Source organism: Haliotis rufescens, unplaced genomic scaffold (assembly GCF_023055435.1).
Source record: "Haliotis rufescens isolate VD_foot unplaced genomic scaffold, xgHalRufe1.0.p SCAF_17, whole genome shotgun sequence".
NCBI classification, from domain to species: domain Eukaryota; kingdom Metazoa; phylum Mollusca; class Gastropoda; order Lepetellida; family Haliotidae; genus Haliotis; species Haliotis rufescens.
The window spans coordinates 30,149,887-30,168,059 of record NW_025963857.1 but is presented as its reverse complement, the minus strand read 5'-3'; the positions used below and the strand labels follow the sequence as shown (position 1 = coordinate 30,168,059).

Genomic DNA, 18,173 nt, shown 5'->3' with positions numbered 1-18,173 from the left:
TGATTACAGCAATACAACTGTTACTCTCAAAATACAACACTGAGCGTTGCTATGGATAATTCTATTTTGTATTAATGGGTTTCTTTTGTTTTACGATTTGTCGCTATTCGACTCAGACAAATTAGGTACACTTGTCGGTTTTTAATTCAGCAGTATTGGTGTGTGTGTGTGCCCTTACTGCGTACTAACATCAAAAGTCTCTCGTTAAGAGCGGACACGGGGGACTGATGTACATTATTTTGAGGGGGATTCAGCATTGCTAATATGTATCTTCAATTTACATGTGAACATATCCATCGACTCGACAATATTCACAGGAGTGTGATAAAAGTAGCAGGTTTTTAAAGAGCTGGTACACCCTCGCTAAGGAGACTAAGTTAGAAAAGTTGAGACGCCTCAAGTATTTCGTGGGGCAGAATAGGTCCTCAGTATGTTTCTCCCTCGGTCCGAGGCAGAATAGGTCCGCTGTCATTTTCCCGAGGCAAGAGAGTTAACTGACTTTAAAAGTCCAGTTTACACCCTTGCCGAACCAGGCTGGTATTATGGAATTGCAATTTGGTTTTACTAACGAGTCTTTGCATAGTCCAATCAAAATCGCGCATCGAAATCGAAATCCGGTTGGTAAAATGTCCTGCAGATTTCGGTCGATTGCAGGATTTGCAAAGCATGTGCACCGAACTCGTTGTAAACAGATATTTTCCAAATCTTTTCATATTTTTAATCAAGGTGCTCACTTCGATTTGATGCACTTCGCGATGTAAGACTCGTTTTATCACAATATAGATCTTGATTATCGATCAGATTGTCTTGACCGGGCGCTGCCATATTGTTTGAAGCAAATGCAAGTGGTCCATAGGAGAGGCATAGAAGGGACATAACTCGTAATAGCCACGGGTGGCACTACGATCAAGGCCAGTAATTCCAGCCTAGTTCGGCAAGGGTTGAAACTGGACTTTTATAGTCAGTTAACTCTCTTGCCTCAGGTCCTCAGTATATTCTTCCCTTGGTGATTCCGGGGCAGATGGGTGTGAATCTCACTTCGCCCCGATTATGTTTCTAGGTTTGTCAGCACCATACCCGTGCTCGTATGTTTCACCAAAGTGGTAAACGTCTGCATCACTTCGGGGTTTCCTCCCACATTAAGCTGACACACCGTGATATAAGCGGCGTTTAACCGAACTCACCCCACGCAGAATAGACCTGTATATTTGTCCCTTGATTATTTCCGAGCAGAATACCCTCTCGGTATATTTGTCCATTTGTGATTTCAGAGGAAAATAGGTTCCCTTATATTCGCACCTTTTATGCGAAACATGCTCTGTCCACGAAGGTTTCAGAGAGCATTATATGACTCGTACTCAAAGTGATTCTTGAACACATGAACACGTACTTTGCTATGGTCGGAATGGACCCTGGTTTCAGCAGAGATGTCCTTTGAACAAGTTTTGTCACTTTTATTCATGATTATTTAAAGGTTTCGTCGCTTTTATTTAAACATCGTCGTGATTCAGCTGTGACATTAAGTCACCTAATCTGTTGTAGTCTCTCCTCTATAATATTGCGACACGAGTGCTCTCTTACTAGCAACGCCACAGTCGGATGTGAGTACTCCCGTTCGATAACTCTTGGGCATGGAGATAACAGGTGGTCATTGTGTACGCGTGTTCACATGGAAACGAGTTTTGGCTCAGGTATACGCAATGTTGTATCAATATCACGACGTAGAAAACAAACATGGGTTTCACAAATAGGAAAGAGGAATTCAAACCCAATCTGCGGCCTGACGCTCAAACGCTTGCAGTATTTGGCTACTACAGTTGGTAATGACGTTCTTGAGTTTAAGCACCCAATTCCCTACTCGGCGGTCATTCAGACCTATGTTTTTTGTGTGTGAGCTTCCAGGCCTTTCGTAAAGAGTGTTTTTTTTCTCTCAGGTTAAGAAACGAGTGTCTGCCATACGACACTAGGTAGTTAAACCTCATTGGAAAGCTGTCAATGACAATAAAGGTCAGCAAAACATCGCGTAGCAAAAACCCCTCCCCTAACCCCCCCAAAAAAAACAAAACAAAAAAAACCCCACACAAACAAACAAAAAAAACAACTATTATTATTGGTCAGATTCAATTTTGTTTTGTTGTTTAACGCCACTCTCAAGAATATTCCAGCTATATAACGGCGGTCTGTGAATACTAGAATTGGGACAACACAATCAGGTGATTGACATGAGTGAGTGAGTGAGTGAGTGAGTTGGGTTTAACGCCGCTTTTAACAGTATTCCAGTCATATCGCGGATTGACATGAACATCGAAATACGCAATTGGGATACAATGACATGGAGCAACAAAGTAGTCAGCGAGCCTGACTACATGATCCCGCTACGTCAAGCCTGGGTTGCTGAAGACCTATTCTAACCCGGATCGATGCTCACGATGCTAATCACTGGATTGTCTGGTCCAGACTCTATTATTTGCCGGCGGCCATAATTTAGTTGGAATATTGCTGAGTGCGGCGTTAAACAACAAACAAATAAACAAACATCATATTGTCAATCGCTGGAATGTCTCGTCCAGAATCGATATTTATGGGCTGCAGTCGTACAGCTGGACTATGTTTTGACAACAAACAAACAAACAAAAACAAAAACAATCAAACACAGAATTGATCGCTCTAAATACAGAATTTGAAACCCTGAACTATGTGCATTAGGTTTCAAGAGTATCCCCATCGAATCAACACATTTCTCTGAATTAGACTCAAGTAAATTTACTTCCTAAATTAAACTGTTCTGATCTTCACGGACTACAAGGATGTGGGGGCAGTCCAAGTTGTGACACACGCTCTAGAAGGAATATATCAAAAGACAACAACAAAAGTTTAAATTAGCCGACAAAAAAGCGGAAGAACGTCCTTAACAAATTTCCTCAAATCAAGATGGTGCTTCCAGTGTCTGGCGGAATGAGAAACTGATACACGGAAATGAAAAGAGACAATGTGTGTAAAGGTGCACGGGCCAACGGAATTGTAGTTTTTATCAATCCTGACATTGAAAATATAACGACTGGGCCTAGGTAACTTTATGAAGATTTTCCGAACAATGCTTTGAAGGGAAAGGGATACTAGGAAGTGATTTCATAAAGAGGTTATATATTTGAGGAAGATTAATGCCATATAATACTGGGTTATCATAAACATTACATGTTCAAAGCAGCTTAAAACCTAACTCACTCACTCATTTCATTCAGTAATGGACACATCATAGTTTCAAAGGCAATCGATTTCAAATAAACATCTTCGTTAAATTGGTCTTTATGCTTTTTAGCATCTTAGGTAAGATTAAGAAAATGCCATACGTGAGAAATCTACTAACTGATGAATTGTTCTAAATATATCAACCCTTCCTCTCTTTATCTTTCTCATCCCATCTTTCTTTCTTTTTTCTTTCACTCTCTCTCTTATGTGGAAATACACTATGCCCCTCCCTGGGTCGTCGACGTTGTGTGCCATGATAGTTTCACAAAATGAATGATAGTGCCATATTTCGTATACCCCTTTCATAAATTTCACAGATTTCCTGCTATTGTGTCTACGGCAAATCCCTTTCCCAATATATATATATATATATAAAACGCCAACAACCGGATAATCTGTCTCGATGATCGGCTGAAATTGATACCATTGGGTGTAATAATGGTGAAAATTATATGAATGGAACACTGAAAAATCAATGACGACACCAGGTGTTTGCGAAAAGGGTAAGCGTATCCTGCTCTACCGGTAGCCACTCACAGAATCTGCAATCTGTATTATGTTGCCTGGCACCGCGCAGCAGTTCTACTGCCAATCATCAGCAGCTCGAACACAAACCAGACAATCAAGTGATGGCCCAGACACTCCAGTGACACGATACCGCATATACTGATTTTGTTGAAACTAAAAGCGATGTTACTTTTGAATGACAAAGGGAAGGTAAAACATATAACTTATTATTCGAAATTCTGTTAACTACATTTATCCTTATATACTAGTATATATTTGCATCACAAGTAGTGTGATTTGATTTTTAAGGTTTATTGCCCTGTAGAAACATGCAAGAAAATTTAAACGGGTCACATTTTTGTTCAATTTGCTGATCTACATTTGTAATTGCAAACGTGCATGTTAATGCTTGAGAAAATGATGACGCCGTATACCTAACACCTGTATCAGTCGCAGCAACCCCCGGGCACCAACACATGCCACATTTGTAGTCCCAAGAAGTATGCTAATATGTAGCAGATATTGAATGACAACTGCGTGTATGTAGTCCATGTGGGCGGAGAGAGGTCAAGGCCCTAGCTGGAGTTATATCAGCGGTTGCTCAAGAAGCAGGACATGCATTGCTTGGTTGTGGAACTTTAAACGAGGCGGTGGTTAATCCAAGTAAGGATAAGATATGTGGATGAACAACGTCTCTATTGAACAAGGGAGATAGCTCTATGGATTTAACTTCTTTATTGCTATGTGTAATTCCATTGCATATACGGGGGCACGGGTGGCCCAGTCGTCTAAGGCGCCGCGATTCGCTGTGCAGAGTTGCGTCCCTTGGTCACGCCAGACACCTATGATTGTGGGTTCGAATCACGGTTCGCCCCAATTATGTTTCTAGTTTTGTCAGCATACCCGTGCTCGTGGATTTCACCGAAGTGGTAAACGTCTGAGACCTTCATTACTTCGGGCTTTCCTCCCACATTAAGGTGACACGCCGCGACATAACTGGAATACTGTTAAAAGCGGCGTTAAATCCAACTCACTCACTCCCCCATTGCATATACTAACACCGTCATCAAGCAAACGATGTGACAAAGAAGTAGTAAATCCACAGATTCATCTCCCTTGTTCATCCTGCCAACTTCTAGATGCCTATTAATGAAGTACGTATTTATTACAATTAGAAGGTGTAGGTGTGATAACTTGCTGGATAACGGTGAACCTACACCGAAACGTCGCTCAAAATTGTAATATAGCAGTTTTACATCCATATATCTTATCCTTACTTAGTACTCCAACTTCCAAATGCCTCTCTAAGAAGGTGATGAATCTTCCCTTCCGTCGTTCCTTCCTGGTAGTGCTGGGGCGGTCGGATAGCCTAGTGGTTAAAGCGTTCGCTCGTCAAGCCGAAGACCTGGGTTCTATTCCCGACATGGGTACAATGTTTGAAGCCCATTTGTGGTGTCCCCCGCCGTGATATTGCAGGGGTGTTGCTAAACGCGGCGTAAAACCATACTCACTCACTCACTCATTGTAGTGCTTTGTTTTCATTTTGATTAATCACATCTTGGAACCTGGATTTAGTTTGTATTGATGTCTCATGGTGCACCTACTACCCGTCGTCATCACTATTTGATAGTGATTCATAAACACGTGCTCATGATGTAGTCGGAATCGTACAATGAACTCTGCTTTTAGAAGATATTTCTTATGATTGTGGAAATGATTTTGTCGCTTTTATCTGTGTGCAGAAATACTAAGTTTGCAGAATATTTACATGAACAGATATGTAAGTGGACGTGTTTTTCTGACTTTGGGCTGAATGTGATATTTCTGAATCTGAATTCTGAATAGTATCATTGTCACAATTCAAACATTATTGCTCTTGAAGAACACAATCTTTGTACACAGACAGACGATATATTTTGGTCTCACCATAAATATATAGGACAATTATATAATTACATATGCTCGTTAATAATAATAATAATGATAATAATAATAATGGGAGGGCGTGATATGATTAACGCGGAGGCTCTTCATGATAGAACTTACTGTGCACTTTTGCACAGATATATTTGTCTGATGATCCTCTTGTGAAGCATGTCAAGCCTCATGATGAAAACAAGGCATTCCAAAGTTTTCTTAAATGAGCCAAGGATGGCCTGAAAAGTGAAACAGAAGGCTTTTTGACCAGTCACTTCCCAGTCGAAACCGTCCATGTGTGATTTTGCATCAAAATGTGAATATGAAATATAGATTATGAAATGAATTTAATGCGACTGTCCATCACATAGTCAGTGGATGCCCCGCTTTGGCACAAACACAGTATCTTAAGCGACGTGATGGTATAGCTCGATCAATTTATTACCGTCTTCACGTCTGGGTAATGCAGAAGGCTGCAGTGTTTGGGAGTCTTCACATTCTCCGAAAAGTACTTGGTGGGTTTAACTAGGCAGCGCTTCCTGACAGAAGTCCCATTCGCTGCCTGGGCTGCGTGTAGTGAGGGTAAGGGCCCTGTGCTGATAATAAGCCTTACCAACCTGCTTGTGCCAGGATCATCCAAAGCCTCTTTGTACCGAGTGTTCGCTAAAAAGGTGTGATTCGTCACAAACACATGCCAAGGCCAAATGGAAAACATGTCAAAAATTGAATCGGACATCATTGATGTGTCAAATTTGGAAATGTCTTCAGGATTCAGTTATGAGGGGGTACATTAAAAGACATTACTTTCATATGTACAAAGTGCATGAGTTGGTAAGTATATATACATATGACATTATACACGGGTCATTTGGGTAGTCTAATGGTTGAAGCATTTGGATGTCGCGTCGAATGTGCGAAACCTATATTAGGTGTTCTCCAAAGGTCATACAACTGGAATATTGCTGAGAGCGGGATAAGCCCCATGTTACCCACTCACTAATTAATTCATATTGAACCCGCTTGCATCTCAATGAAATATTTTGACAGACTTCGACACCATGTAAAATAAACGTTTCACCTGTACATGTCTGGTTATTAGTTAAAAGCATAAAACTCAGAATATGCAGCTGTTCCTCATATATCAATAAACATGTGGAAACCATAGATCCACCCCAGGCACCAAACACTTATCGTCATTCTTTGGACAGTTTAAAGTTCATTTATACTGAATCTGATGTTTTAAACAATACTTTTATTCAGGAAACGAGAGTCACATTAAAGGGATTATACCTATACATGTACGTAGCACCCGTCTGTTTAAAATACCACGTTTTAACATACAATGTGTGGGAGAGGGCTAACTTCAACGCCAGAGAGCAGTCTCGATTATCTGCCGAAACAGATTCCATTGGGCGGAATTGGCAAACTAGTGATGACAATTATTTGAATGGAAAGACAGTGATGAAATCTGGTCATATATTAAAGGTCGTGAATTTGGTAGGTTAAAGTCTGGATAAGGCACCAAACATATATACTGAATTTCAGACACAGATTTTGTGTGTATGAATAAATTTCGGTTCATTTCTGAAAGCATATATACATTTTTATAAAAAAAAATATAATAACGTCAATATGTACAAATATAGAATTGTATCATCCTTACAATGTATTCACATCCGTTAATGTTAAACTATACGCCCACGCCCTCTCTATTTTTACACTGCGTATTGGGTAAACAGGAAAAAATACATCAGAACGATTGTGTGCATTTCAGCATAAAATTTATTTTACAATCAATGCCTACGTGTTTCAGTGGCTTAAATAACATACGAAAAAAACCTATTTATGATATTTTATTAAAGAAAAAATATTTACAAGAAAAGACTAACTCTAAACGGTCTAAACTAGTTTTTTTCAGTAAGTGAATTTTAACGTTATGGCATCTATATGGCCACTGCGCATTGCTAAACAGTAAACATCGAAGCAGGTGTGACGACTGAATGAACCCGGATCCTGCTAACGTAAAGTCGTTACAAGCATCACCTTTAATAGCTATGTCCCCTCATTGTGTCTTCATTACCCCCTACTTTGTGGCCAGCGTGGACGCTACGGCATCGGGCTTCTCATTGTTGCATGTTCCGTAACAGCGGGTGGTCTTACGATGGTGTTAGCACTTGAGGTATAATCACTTACTTAAGCCTCGGCCAGCCTTAATCATAGGTAGTTAACATCTCTTGATGTGAGCCGCCCTTGCACACATAGCCGTTGTAAACTACCGGTTACTTACTGTTTCGGAAGTTGCTTAAACAGCAGGTATTGCTTCTGTGGGATTGGGTAATTGGTGTGGATGTTTACTGTTGGTGAAATGATCGCATGACGGCAAGTGGTTGAATAGCACCATTGTGCAGCTGGATCTCACGAAAACACTGGCGAGGTTTGGGATCGCTGGTGGTCGAACAGCGACGCCTAACCGTGTAGTCGAAACCGTTTACTGGCACCACTGCCTTGATGGTGCCAGTCTCAGACCTCGGTGCTGGTCTTGTAATGGAACAGATCGACAGGACGTTCCTTATCTCATGGTTTCTAGGTTTTCGATAACAATCTGGTCGATCTAACATGTATTCTTTTTTGCAGTCGTATTTGTTTGATTAATGAATGTACCAGTCATTAAGATTAATATAGATTAGGCGGTTTGTTTGGGGTTTGGGTTGGGTTAGTGTTTCCGTGGATGCCACGAGTGCACAGAAAACGATGACTATCCCGAAATATATCATTATTTTTACTCTCAGCAAATGGTACTTCTCATTTTCTTAAATTACCTCTCTCCAAAACTGGATTCATTCTCGAACACGGAGCCCCATGAATAAGTTATCTTTCGGTGACAATACCCTGAATTGTAAGCAAATGTGTCTGGTAATTTTCATTTTCTTATTTATGATAATTACCTTGAGTTAATGTTATTAAAACAGAATCAAAGAACAATTGTAAATATAGATTGTTACCCAGAAAGTTATAAGTGTTTGTTACTTTCATGAACGATATGATTTCGTTCCATCAAGGTGCTAGTACCAGTATCAAGTAAGTGATGAACACTACAGAATTCCATGATGAGACGAAATAGCGAAAAAACCCATTTCGGTAATCATCCGTTGTACGATTCAGTTGTACGATTCTCACTATATCATAAGGATGTGTTTATGAATCACTATTAAATAGTGATGGCACCAGGTGTTCTCAATCAATAGTAGTTGTACGTTAAAAAAATAATACAATATTCAAATGAATACAAAGTTAATCGCTATCATTTAGTGATGATATAAGGTATTTGAGAAAAGGTTTACTGATAAATCAACTGTGTCTTCAGTTTTATTAATTTATAATTACAGTAAAGAGGGTCCCGTTTTCATATTGTGTGGAACTAGTTAAAACATTTGAATGAACGTATATGGGCGAACTTTAAGTGACATTCCTAACAAAGTGCTCGTTTTCGAATCCTCATCACGAAATGCATGTTCACACACTTCTAATTAGCTGACTAAACCATCCTACATACATCAACTGTCTTGTGAATATAATGTAACTTACGTAAATGAAAATTCAGCACTAGTAGTTTTACAAAGTTAAAGTTAGTTTAAGTGTATGTTCGATTAGTGATCAAAATAATAGGATAAATATTCCTCTAACCTATAACGATAATGTATACAGTATACATATTTTCTAAGTGGCAGCATAGCACGGAACTGTCTCATTGTGCCAGTCTACTGCGTTATGCCATTACCGTTCTTCGATCTACCGGCATCCCAGGGAGCGGTCGTCTCAATATCATACCCGGAAAGTCAACATTTGCATCAGAATGATGTCATAACTCACTCGGAAATGGTAACTGCACAATTTACTGCTAAAATAATCCAGGTACAAAAAATGAAAATGTCAAATTTCACAAAGCTAACACATTTAAAAATGTCATTACGGCCTTTCGGCCGAGGCAAATCTGATCACAAACGCATTTATGGTGTCGATTGAGGCATCGTATGCCAGACTGCCTGGGCAATAAATTTTGACACAATCACTGCTGTTGAAGAGCTGAGGCGTAAAATGATAGTTTGAACAACACTCTCGCTCATTTATCAAACAGCACCGCTTAGTAAACGCTTTTCGTAATTACGACACTGAACGTTTAGGAAACGAACCGGCAATTTCATTTTCCTGAGTTTCAAAAGGTGTGTAAACATCCCGGTTAAAAGCATTTCTTGCGCGTTCAAATACCAGGAAATACAGTAAATATTGAAACTTCTCCACATCATCGCGCAATCACAGTGGGAGGATAACAGCGACACAGATGTGTATCAGTGTTGGCTTCGAGGATAGCTTACAATGATTGTCGATAAACTAGAGTGAATAATTATTAACCACAGTAGCAACTCCGACTGTGGACATCCCGTCTCCAGCTCTGTCATGTTGACCAGTACCGGGTAACTGGGGGACCTCAATTACAGCCTGACAAACACGGGCGATAAAACGCGTTATCCGCAATGTTTGAAAACCAACCTGTCGCAAACAATATTATGTTGCTTGAAAAGAATAAACGGAAAATGTAATCAAAATTATAAAAGTGAGTGTTTCTATAAAGTGAGATAAAATTATGAAATATTCCATCAGACAAAACGCTATGTGAAAGCTTATTCATCGACCGGAATCGACTTGTAAGTCAAAGAAACTTGGCGTTTTTTCCATCGTCTCCGCGTCAGTTTATCTTCGGCCGTTATTTTCTGATGGAAATGAAACGTCTAATGTTTGGCAAACTGAAAGTATTTCATTATTTTAAAACGGACGTTGAGCGAGCTCTCTTCCGAATATCGCCGTGTGCAACGAGGCGAGAAGTGAACGAGAAGTGTCTATGAGAGGAAGGAGCCAATGGGACCGCCCTCTGAACTCTCCGGTATGGGAGACGCAAAAAGCCCTACTGATGGCGGGTTCCGTGCAAACATGAGGAGCACGTGGTCGCTTGGTCACATTACACCACTTAGCACCTTATTGATTCCCCGCCGAGAAAGATTAGCTGGCACATTGGTTGATAGAGCCAGCATAGAGTCAATTGATTGGTTAGTTGTAGCAAATTACAGTTATTGTATTAGTACTGGTATATAAAGCTATGGGGGAAATGGGGCGCCGTGCGAGTTGTGTGATTGTAACGAGTGATGAGGCACAATTTCCCCATTGCGGTAGTGGATACGGAACTCTCCAGCAGAGCTGTGTGATTTCCAGAGCAAACTCTAGTTTGGAAAAGGGGACGCTTGAATTGGTGTCTTTTACAAGAGTAGTGTAACCTTCAACCGTCACGCTGGAGAAGGCGGTGGAACAAGATATTTTCAGTCTTTGGCGGGAATCTTGGGAGATTAAGTCCCCCATGCATCCACTAAAACGCCAGGACTACTTCCGGCCGTGCTCATTTCCGGGTATTCCAAGTTTCGTCTTCGCAGGTACAAACCTAGTCCGCATTCCGTCGTCCCACACAACGACTGACGTTTAAGTCTTTGATGGAAATTTCTCCGAAGCCAATATTTCTTACGTTGCGGGACAATAAGACTGACAACTTTGTTTTGTGTTTTCAGAGCCCCCATTTTCCAAGTCGCCTTGGACGCCTCAACCCAACCATGCTGCTCAAGGTAAATAGATTTTTTTTTATCATCATTAATATTAAAATGAAGGTGATTATTATTATTATTATTATTATTATTATTATTACTACTACCGTCTACACGAAGCTCCAACAGCGATTGGGACTTCACTTGAAACACTGCCAAGTCGAACCCACCAAGATTAATATCATCAATATGAACTATTTGTATAAAATATGGCATCAACTTGAATGAAGCGATATAAACTATATACTTCAATACGATGTCATGACAGACTTGCAGGACTGCTTGACATCCCAACTAAACCATTCTCAGTACATAGATTTGTATTATTTATTTTTTACCTGCAGTTCCGATCATTCCGCATCCAGGCCTCATGAAACAGCATAAAAATATGACATTAAAATTGTATGTCATTTCATCCTTTAGTAAACAATTTTTAACTATCAAGACTTGACACATACGCGAAAGGTATCGTGTCAGTAGACTATTTAATACCGTTATCCACGTGCCATACCGTTTTGGACATAATTATGTCTGCTGTCTGACCAACAAAGCACGTACCTATAATTACGCTCGTAAAGGTTGGTGACAGTTTAATGAAGCAGAGATCCCAGTCTGAAAAACTCCGATTGTCAAACGACGCTCACCATATGATCGGTAAAATGACATGGGTTAGGAACGAGATCCGCCATCAGTTTGTTCAGCTTTGTAACCCCGCAGAGAACACCGACGGGACAAAGGGGAAGAGAAAAGGGAGTTACGGGGGCGTACTGTGGTTAATTCTTAGACACATTTTTGTTGTCCTTTAAAATTAGTCTTTTACGTGGAGCTGTCATGAGACGAGCAAAGCCATTAGACGGAAACCTTCACTGCGCAGGCTCATATGACTCGAAACGCTTTTTGGCATGTCGTCATCGGAGATCAAATGACGGCCTAGTAACGGGTGATTACTCCTGTTTTCGTTAATCGAGATTTCAAAAGGTATTAGTTTGTCAAACGTTTGTAACCTAACACTACAAACCGGACTGGTTTGTGGTTTTGGAATGATAAACTCACACTGGTGTAATTAAATGTCCGGTAAGTCATTTCCTTGGCCCCTATTTCGATGAAACAATCTTCTCAATTTCCTCAAGAACAGACCTAATAAATTGTATTTTTTTTCTAAAACGTAAGATCGGGTAACACGGATTAATTGCATTGAGGACACGCTTATGTTAATATTCACGATGATCTATGAGTGTGGTTACCAAGCGTCTGCAATAGCTGTCCTCTGTATCAGTATAATATTAAACAAATACTTGCAAGCTTGAAATAACTGTTCATTAAAATGGGTTGATATATGAAGACGCTCGTTACAATCACGTGTGTTAACGAAGTACTGTTGGGTTCACAAGCAAACGGAGGCAGAATTTCTGTCGAACCTCTTTTTTAAACTTGTTTTTGAGTAACATGGAACCATTTGGAATCTTAAAAGATGAAGACATGTTAACTGTAAGTGATAACCTCACCCTGGTATAAATGTCATATGAGAAATCATTGAATAAAAGCGACAAAGGTATTCCATAATCATAAACAAATCTACTAAAAGCAGAGTCTATTGTTCGATTCCGACTTTTTCATATGTATGTGTTCATAAATCACTATCAAATAGTGATGATACAAAGTGTTTTCGAAAACTTGTATATAATATTTACAGAAACAAACACCGTTATATTCATTTCAAATTAAAACGAAACCGATCAACTAGAATATTGAATGCATTATCGATTTTGAAATTGCTCATATCATATTTTGACTTCTGTCAGGATAGCAGGGAACACCACCATAATACCCAAAAGATAATGGAGGCAAATGAGTTCGAAAACAACATTGTCGTTATTCTTTTATAACTTATTATGGATTGAGAGAGATTTAATGGCTCTTTTCCGTTTCAGCTTACCCCCCTACATCAATCACAAGCATGAAGCCAAACATCGAGAGCCCGCATGCGCATTCGCAGTGGAGACCACAAAGTAAGGCATTATCTATTAATAACTGTTGTATTATCAGAAAGTTGTGTTCCTATTATAACCATTCAGTTTGCTCATTACCAGATCTTAATCATCAATTACAGGAGGGATCCAGGTATATAACAGCATTGGCATATACCACGAATCTAATAACATGGGCATGTGCCAGGTATCTAATAACATTGGCATATACCAGATAACTAATACCATGAGCATATACCAGGTATCTAATAACATGGGCATATACCAGGTATCTAATAAAGGGCATATACCAGATGTCTAATAGCATGGGCATATATCTAATAACATGGGCATATACAAAGTATTTAATAACATGGGAACATGACAGGTATTTGATAACATGGGCCTGTACCAGGTATCTAATAACATGGGCATATACCATGTAGCCAATGTGTCCATACCATTACCTGATTAATGGGTATATGTTAGATGTTAGATATATTCCAGGTACCCAATTCACTGACCTTATCTTTAACATGTACCTGATGCATTTTAAATGACAAAGCCGACATCCGTAAATGCATATTCATTGTGGGTGTTTAGATAAGACTGTGAATGTGTTTGGTATCTGGGAATGTATATGTGAGATGACCGATTTTGTGTAAATTGGGTATGTACGTGTTAAATGAGAATGTATGGCAACCGGGATTGTATGTTTTATCTGAGAATGTACGTATTAACCGAGAATGTATGTTATAAAAAGGAATGTGTGTGCTAATTGAGGTTGTATCTATTAACTGAGAATGTATGTGATAACCAAGAATGTATATGGTAACTAAGAATGTATGTGTTAACTGAGAATGTATGTAGTAACTGAGAATGTATGTGGTAACAGAGAATGTATGTGGTAACAGAAAATGTATGTGATAACTGAGAAGGTATGTGTTAACTAAGAATGTATGTGTTAACATAGAATGCATGTGGTAACTGAGAATGTATGTGATAACTAAGAATGTTTATGGTAACTGAGAATTATGTAGTAACAGAGAATGTATGTGGTAACAGAGAATGCATGTGGTAACTGAGAATGTATGAGATAACTAAGAATGTATAAGATAACTGAGAATGTATGTGGTAACAGAGAATGTATGTGGTAACAGAGAATGTATGTGGTAACTGAGAATGTATGTGGTAACAGAGTATGTATGTGTTATCTGAGAATGTATATGATAACTGAGAATGTATGAGATAACTAAGAATGTATAAGATAACTGAGAATGTATGTGGTAGCTGAGAATGTATGTGTTAACTGAGAATGTATGTGTTAACATAGAATGCATGTGGTAGCTGAGAATGTATATGATAACTGAGAATGTATGTGATAACTGTGATAACTGAGAATGTATGTGGTAACTGAGAATGTATGTGATAACTGAGAATGTATGTGATAACAGAGAATGTATGTGATAACTGAGAATGTATGTGATAACAGAGAATGTATGTGATAACTGAGAATGTATGTGATAACTGAGAATGTATAAGATAACTGAGAATGTATGTGGTAACTGAGAATGTATGTGTTAACAGAGAATGTATGTGGTAACAGAGAATGTATGTGATAACTGAGAAGGTATGTGTTAACTAAGAATGTATGTGTTAACATAGAATGCATGTGGTAACTGAGAATGTATGTGATAACTAAGAATGTTTATGGTAACTGAGAATTATGGAGTAACAGAGAATGTATGTGGTAACAGAGAATGCATGTGGTAACTGAGAATGTATGAGATAACTAAGAATGTATAAGATAACTGAGAATGTATGTGGTAACAGAGAATGTATGTGATAACTGAGAATGTTTGTGATAACTGAGAATGTATGTGGTAACAGAGAATGTATGTGATAACTAAGAATGTATGTGGTAACTGAGAATGTATGTGATAACTGAGATTGTATAAGATAACTGAGAATGTATGTGGTAGCTGAGAATGCATGTGGTAACTGAGAATGTATGTGATAACTAAGAATGTTTATGGTAACTGAGAATTATGGAGTAACAGAGAATGTATGTGGTAACAGAGAATGCATGTGGTAACTGAGAATGTATGAGATAACTAAGAATGTATAAGATAACTGAGAATGTATGTGGTAACAGAGAATGTATGTGGTAACAGAGAATGTATGTGGTAACTGAGAATGTATGTGGTAACAGAGTATGTATGTGTTAACTGAGAATGTATATGATAACTGAGAATGTATGAGATAACTAAGAATGTATAAGATAACTGAGAATGTATGTGGTAGCTGAGAATGTATGTGTTAACTGAGAATGTATGTGTTAACATAGAATGTATGTGGTAACTGAGAATGTGTGTGATAACTGAGAATGTATGTGATAACAGAGAATGTATGTGATAACTGAGAATGTATGTGATAACAGAGAATGTATGTGATAACTGAGAATGTATGTGATAACTGAGAATGTATGTAGTAACAGAGAATGTAAGTGATAACTAAGAATGTATATGGTAACTGAGAATGTATGTGATAACTGAGAATGTTTGTGATAACTGAGAATGTATGTGGTAACAGAGAATGTATGTGATAACTAAGAATGTATATGGTAACTGAGAATGTATGTGATAACTGAGATTGTATAAGATAACTGAGAATGTTATGCGATACTTTATGGGAAAGGACACGAACAGTGTGATACAGCATTCGCTGTGCCAGAAGAACAGTTACATGTAGTGATTCATGTTAACTTTGGACAGATTGGCTGTTTTTAAAAATAATAATATGTTTTTGAAAAATGGAAATATCAATTATGCCTCAGGTTTACAACCAAACCTATTTGCTGGACATGTGGGATATCCTGAAAAAATGTTTTGCTAAATGGAAATATTTGTATGTCTTGAAGAAGTGCCAGAAGAACTCTTTAGTCTCTTACAGAGTTCCCATATAATACATCAGCTCCTTCCCATGAAATGTTTGTGAGCCGTACGTCCTCTAAGTGCGAAAACGCTATTGTTCAACTGAATATGTGTACCATGCAAGGACATTACACTGAGTAAACAAGAACTAATATACTTCATTGACTTCAATGCGAGGCTACTGTAAGTGTATATGCTATTTTGATATTTATGTATATTTCTGTACTTATAATTACTATATAGAATATAGTGTATCTGTACTGTTATACAATGAACTGATATATACTATGGGTCTGTGACCTTGATGAATGAACTTCTCTGTTCAAAACTACAGCATAAAACTAGAAACAGACAGTATGTAGCATAGGTTTCGTATGAACTTGTAGTTTGTAAACCCTTAAATAAACCGTTTAATTAATTGTCAAACTTACAAACCATACAACAAGATTCTGTTTGGTCAGTGAGTTACTGAATCAATATTTTTATCATCATAAACGATACTGCACCTATTCACTGCTGGAGTTTGACCCTCGCATATGTGCTTATGGAAAGAGCTTTGACGCTTTTATTACATCAACAAACGACTTTATAGTAAATAATAGCCATAGCTGCATCTTTAGTTTTTCTAAAGTACAGTTCCTCGCGAGTCTAGGCTTTAGTTCTGGAATAACGTTCCTGTTAGCGTCAGGAGAATGACCTATAATTATTCGTCGTGAGAACTGGCAAAACAACGGTCGGGAACTTGAAGGTATTCTTTCTCGTGTAAGAGTCCAGGTATAGCTGAATCCGCCGAGCATCCACGGAGGACCTACTTTGTGTGTCCTATTATCGTGTCATTGTCGATTACCCGTGGCGGAAGGATATGAAGGCAGTCTCACAATAGGAAGCCCCGTGTGCTTCCTGTATTATGCTTGTGAGCTGCAAACTTTAAAGACACCATGCTTGTGATACAACGGTCATTCTCCCTGCGGATTTCCGAAATATATCAAAGAAACCTTTCGATGTCGGCTACGCCATAGATTGGTCGCTGCATTGTGGCGTTTCAAAGGTTTCGCCCAGATTAGATTTCTCATTTTCATTACGGGGAGACAGATGCGGAGAAGGATGGGAGCTGTGTTTTGGTTAACACTGTCAGACAAGAAGCCGCAGAAATGACACAGCCTGGAAAAAAACACTGAGACAAAATAAAGCTAATTACGTTAGATCCATTGCCCTTCTAACTAGCTGATAAACATGCTCATGCATTTCCGATGTGTAATGTGATTTAGGTATAGTTTGAAATGCAATGTGAAATATTGACGGCATACTGCAAACTGCTGTTCAATGCCTTATAAAATATCTATATTTGGTTCTTTCACCTTCTGTGGCTGACATTGAAGTAAGGGTGGTTAGTTCGGTCGCCATGCATGTTGTCTGAGTTCCGCGCCAGCCTCAGCGATGTCATGTCTCAATCTCACATATAGTTGCCCGAGACATGACAAGCGTGAAAAAACCCCTTTCTTACCATAATAAGTATTCATGTAGAGGAGATCTCCCAATTTGACACATATTTGATGAACATGATGTCTATGCAATTTCACATTTAGACCATCCGTTTTTTGTTCAGTTGAACACTTGACATGCCTTTGCATGTGTTTGTGACGGGTGCCACCAGTGGGTCAGGATACGGTCACATTTTCGTGAACACCTGGTATTCACGCATTGGATAGTGATTCATAAACACGTGCTTAGTCGGAATAGCCGGAATAGACTCCTTGTAGCAGAGATCTGAGATTATGATAAGAAATCGTTTGGCCGCTTTTAGTTATATGTGATTCACATTGTAAGTCTCAGTATTTAGTTCTAAGACTGGGCGTAGTTTTAAAATAAGCTTTGGACAACCCATCCTTCCTTCAAGAATCAGAACATTAGACGAGGTATTCATTTCGTAAAAGGGAAAAGTACTTCCTACACAG

At 38.8% G+C, this 18,173-nt stretch overlaps 1 protein-coding gene across 2 annotated transcripts in view; it reads left to right on the top strand.

Moving 5' to 3' along the window:
* LOC124117217 (retroviral integration site protein Fli-1 homolog) overlaps positions 1–18,173 on the top strand; it is a 52,887-nt gene that overhangs the window by 26,776 nt on the left and 7,938 nt on the right. For both annotated transcript variants that reach the window (XM_046478990.2, XM_046478989.2), the window contains exons 5-6: positions 11,286–11,339; positions 13,250–13,327. In XM_046478990.2, the coding sequence (XP_046334946.2) occupies positions 11,286–11,339; positions 13,250–13,327 (132 nt within the window). The remainder of the gene's footprint in view (positions 1–11,285; positions 11,340–13,249; positions 13,328–18,173) is intronic.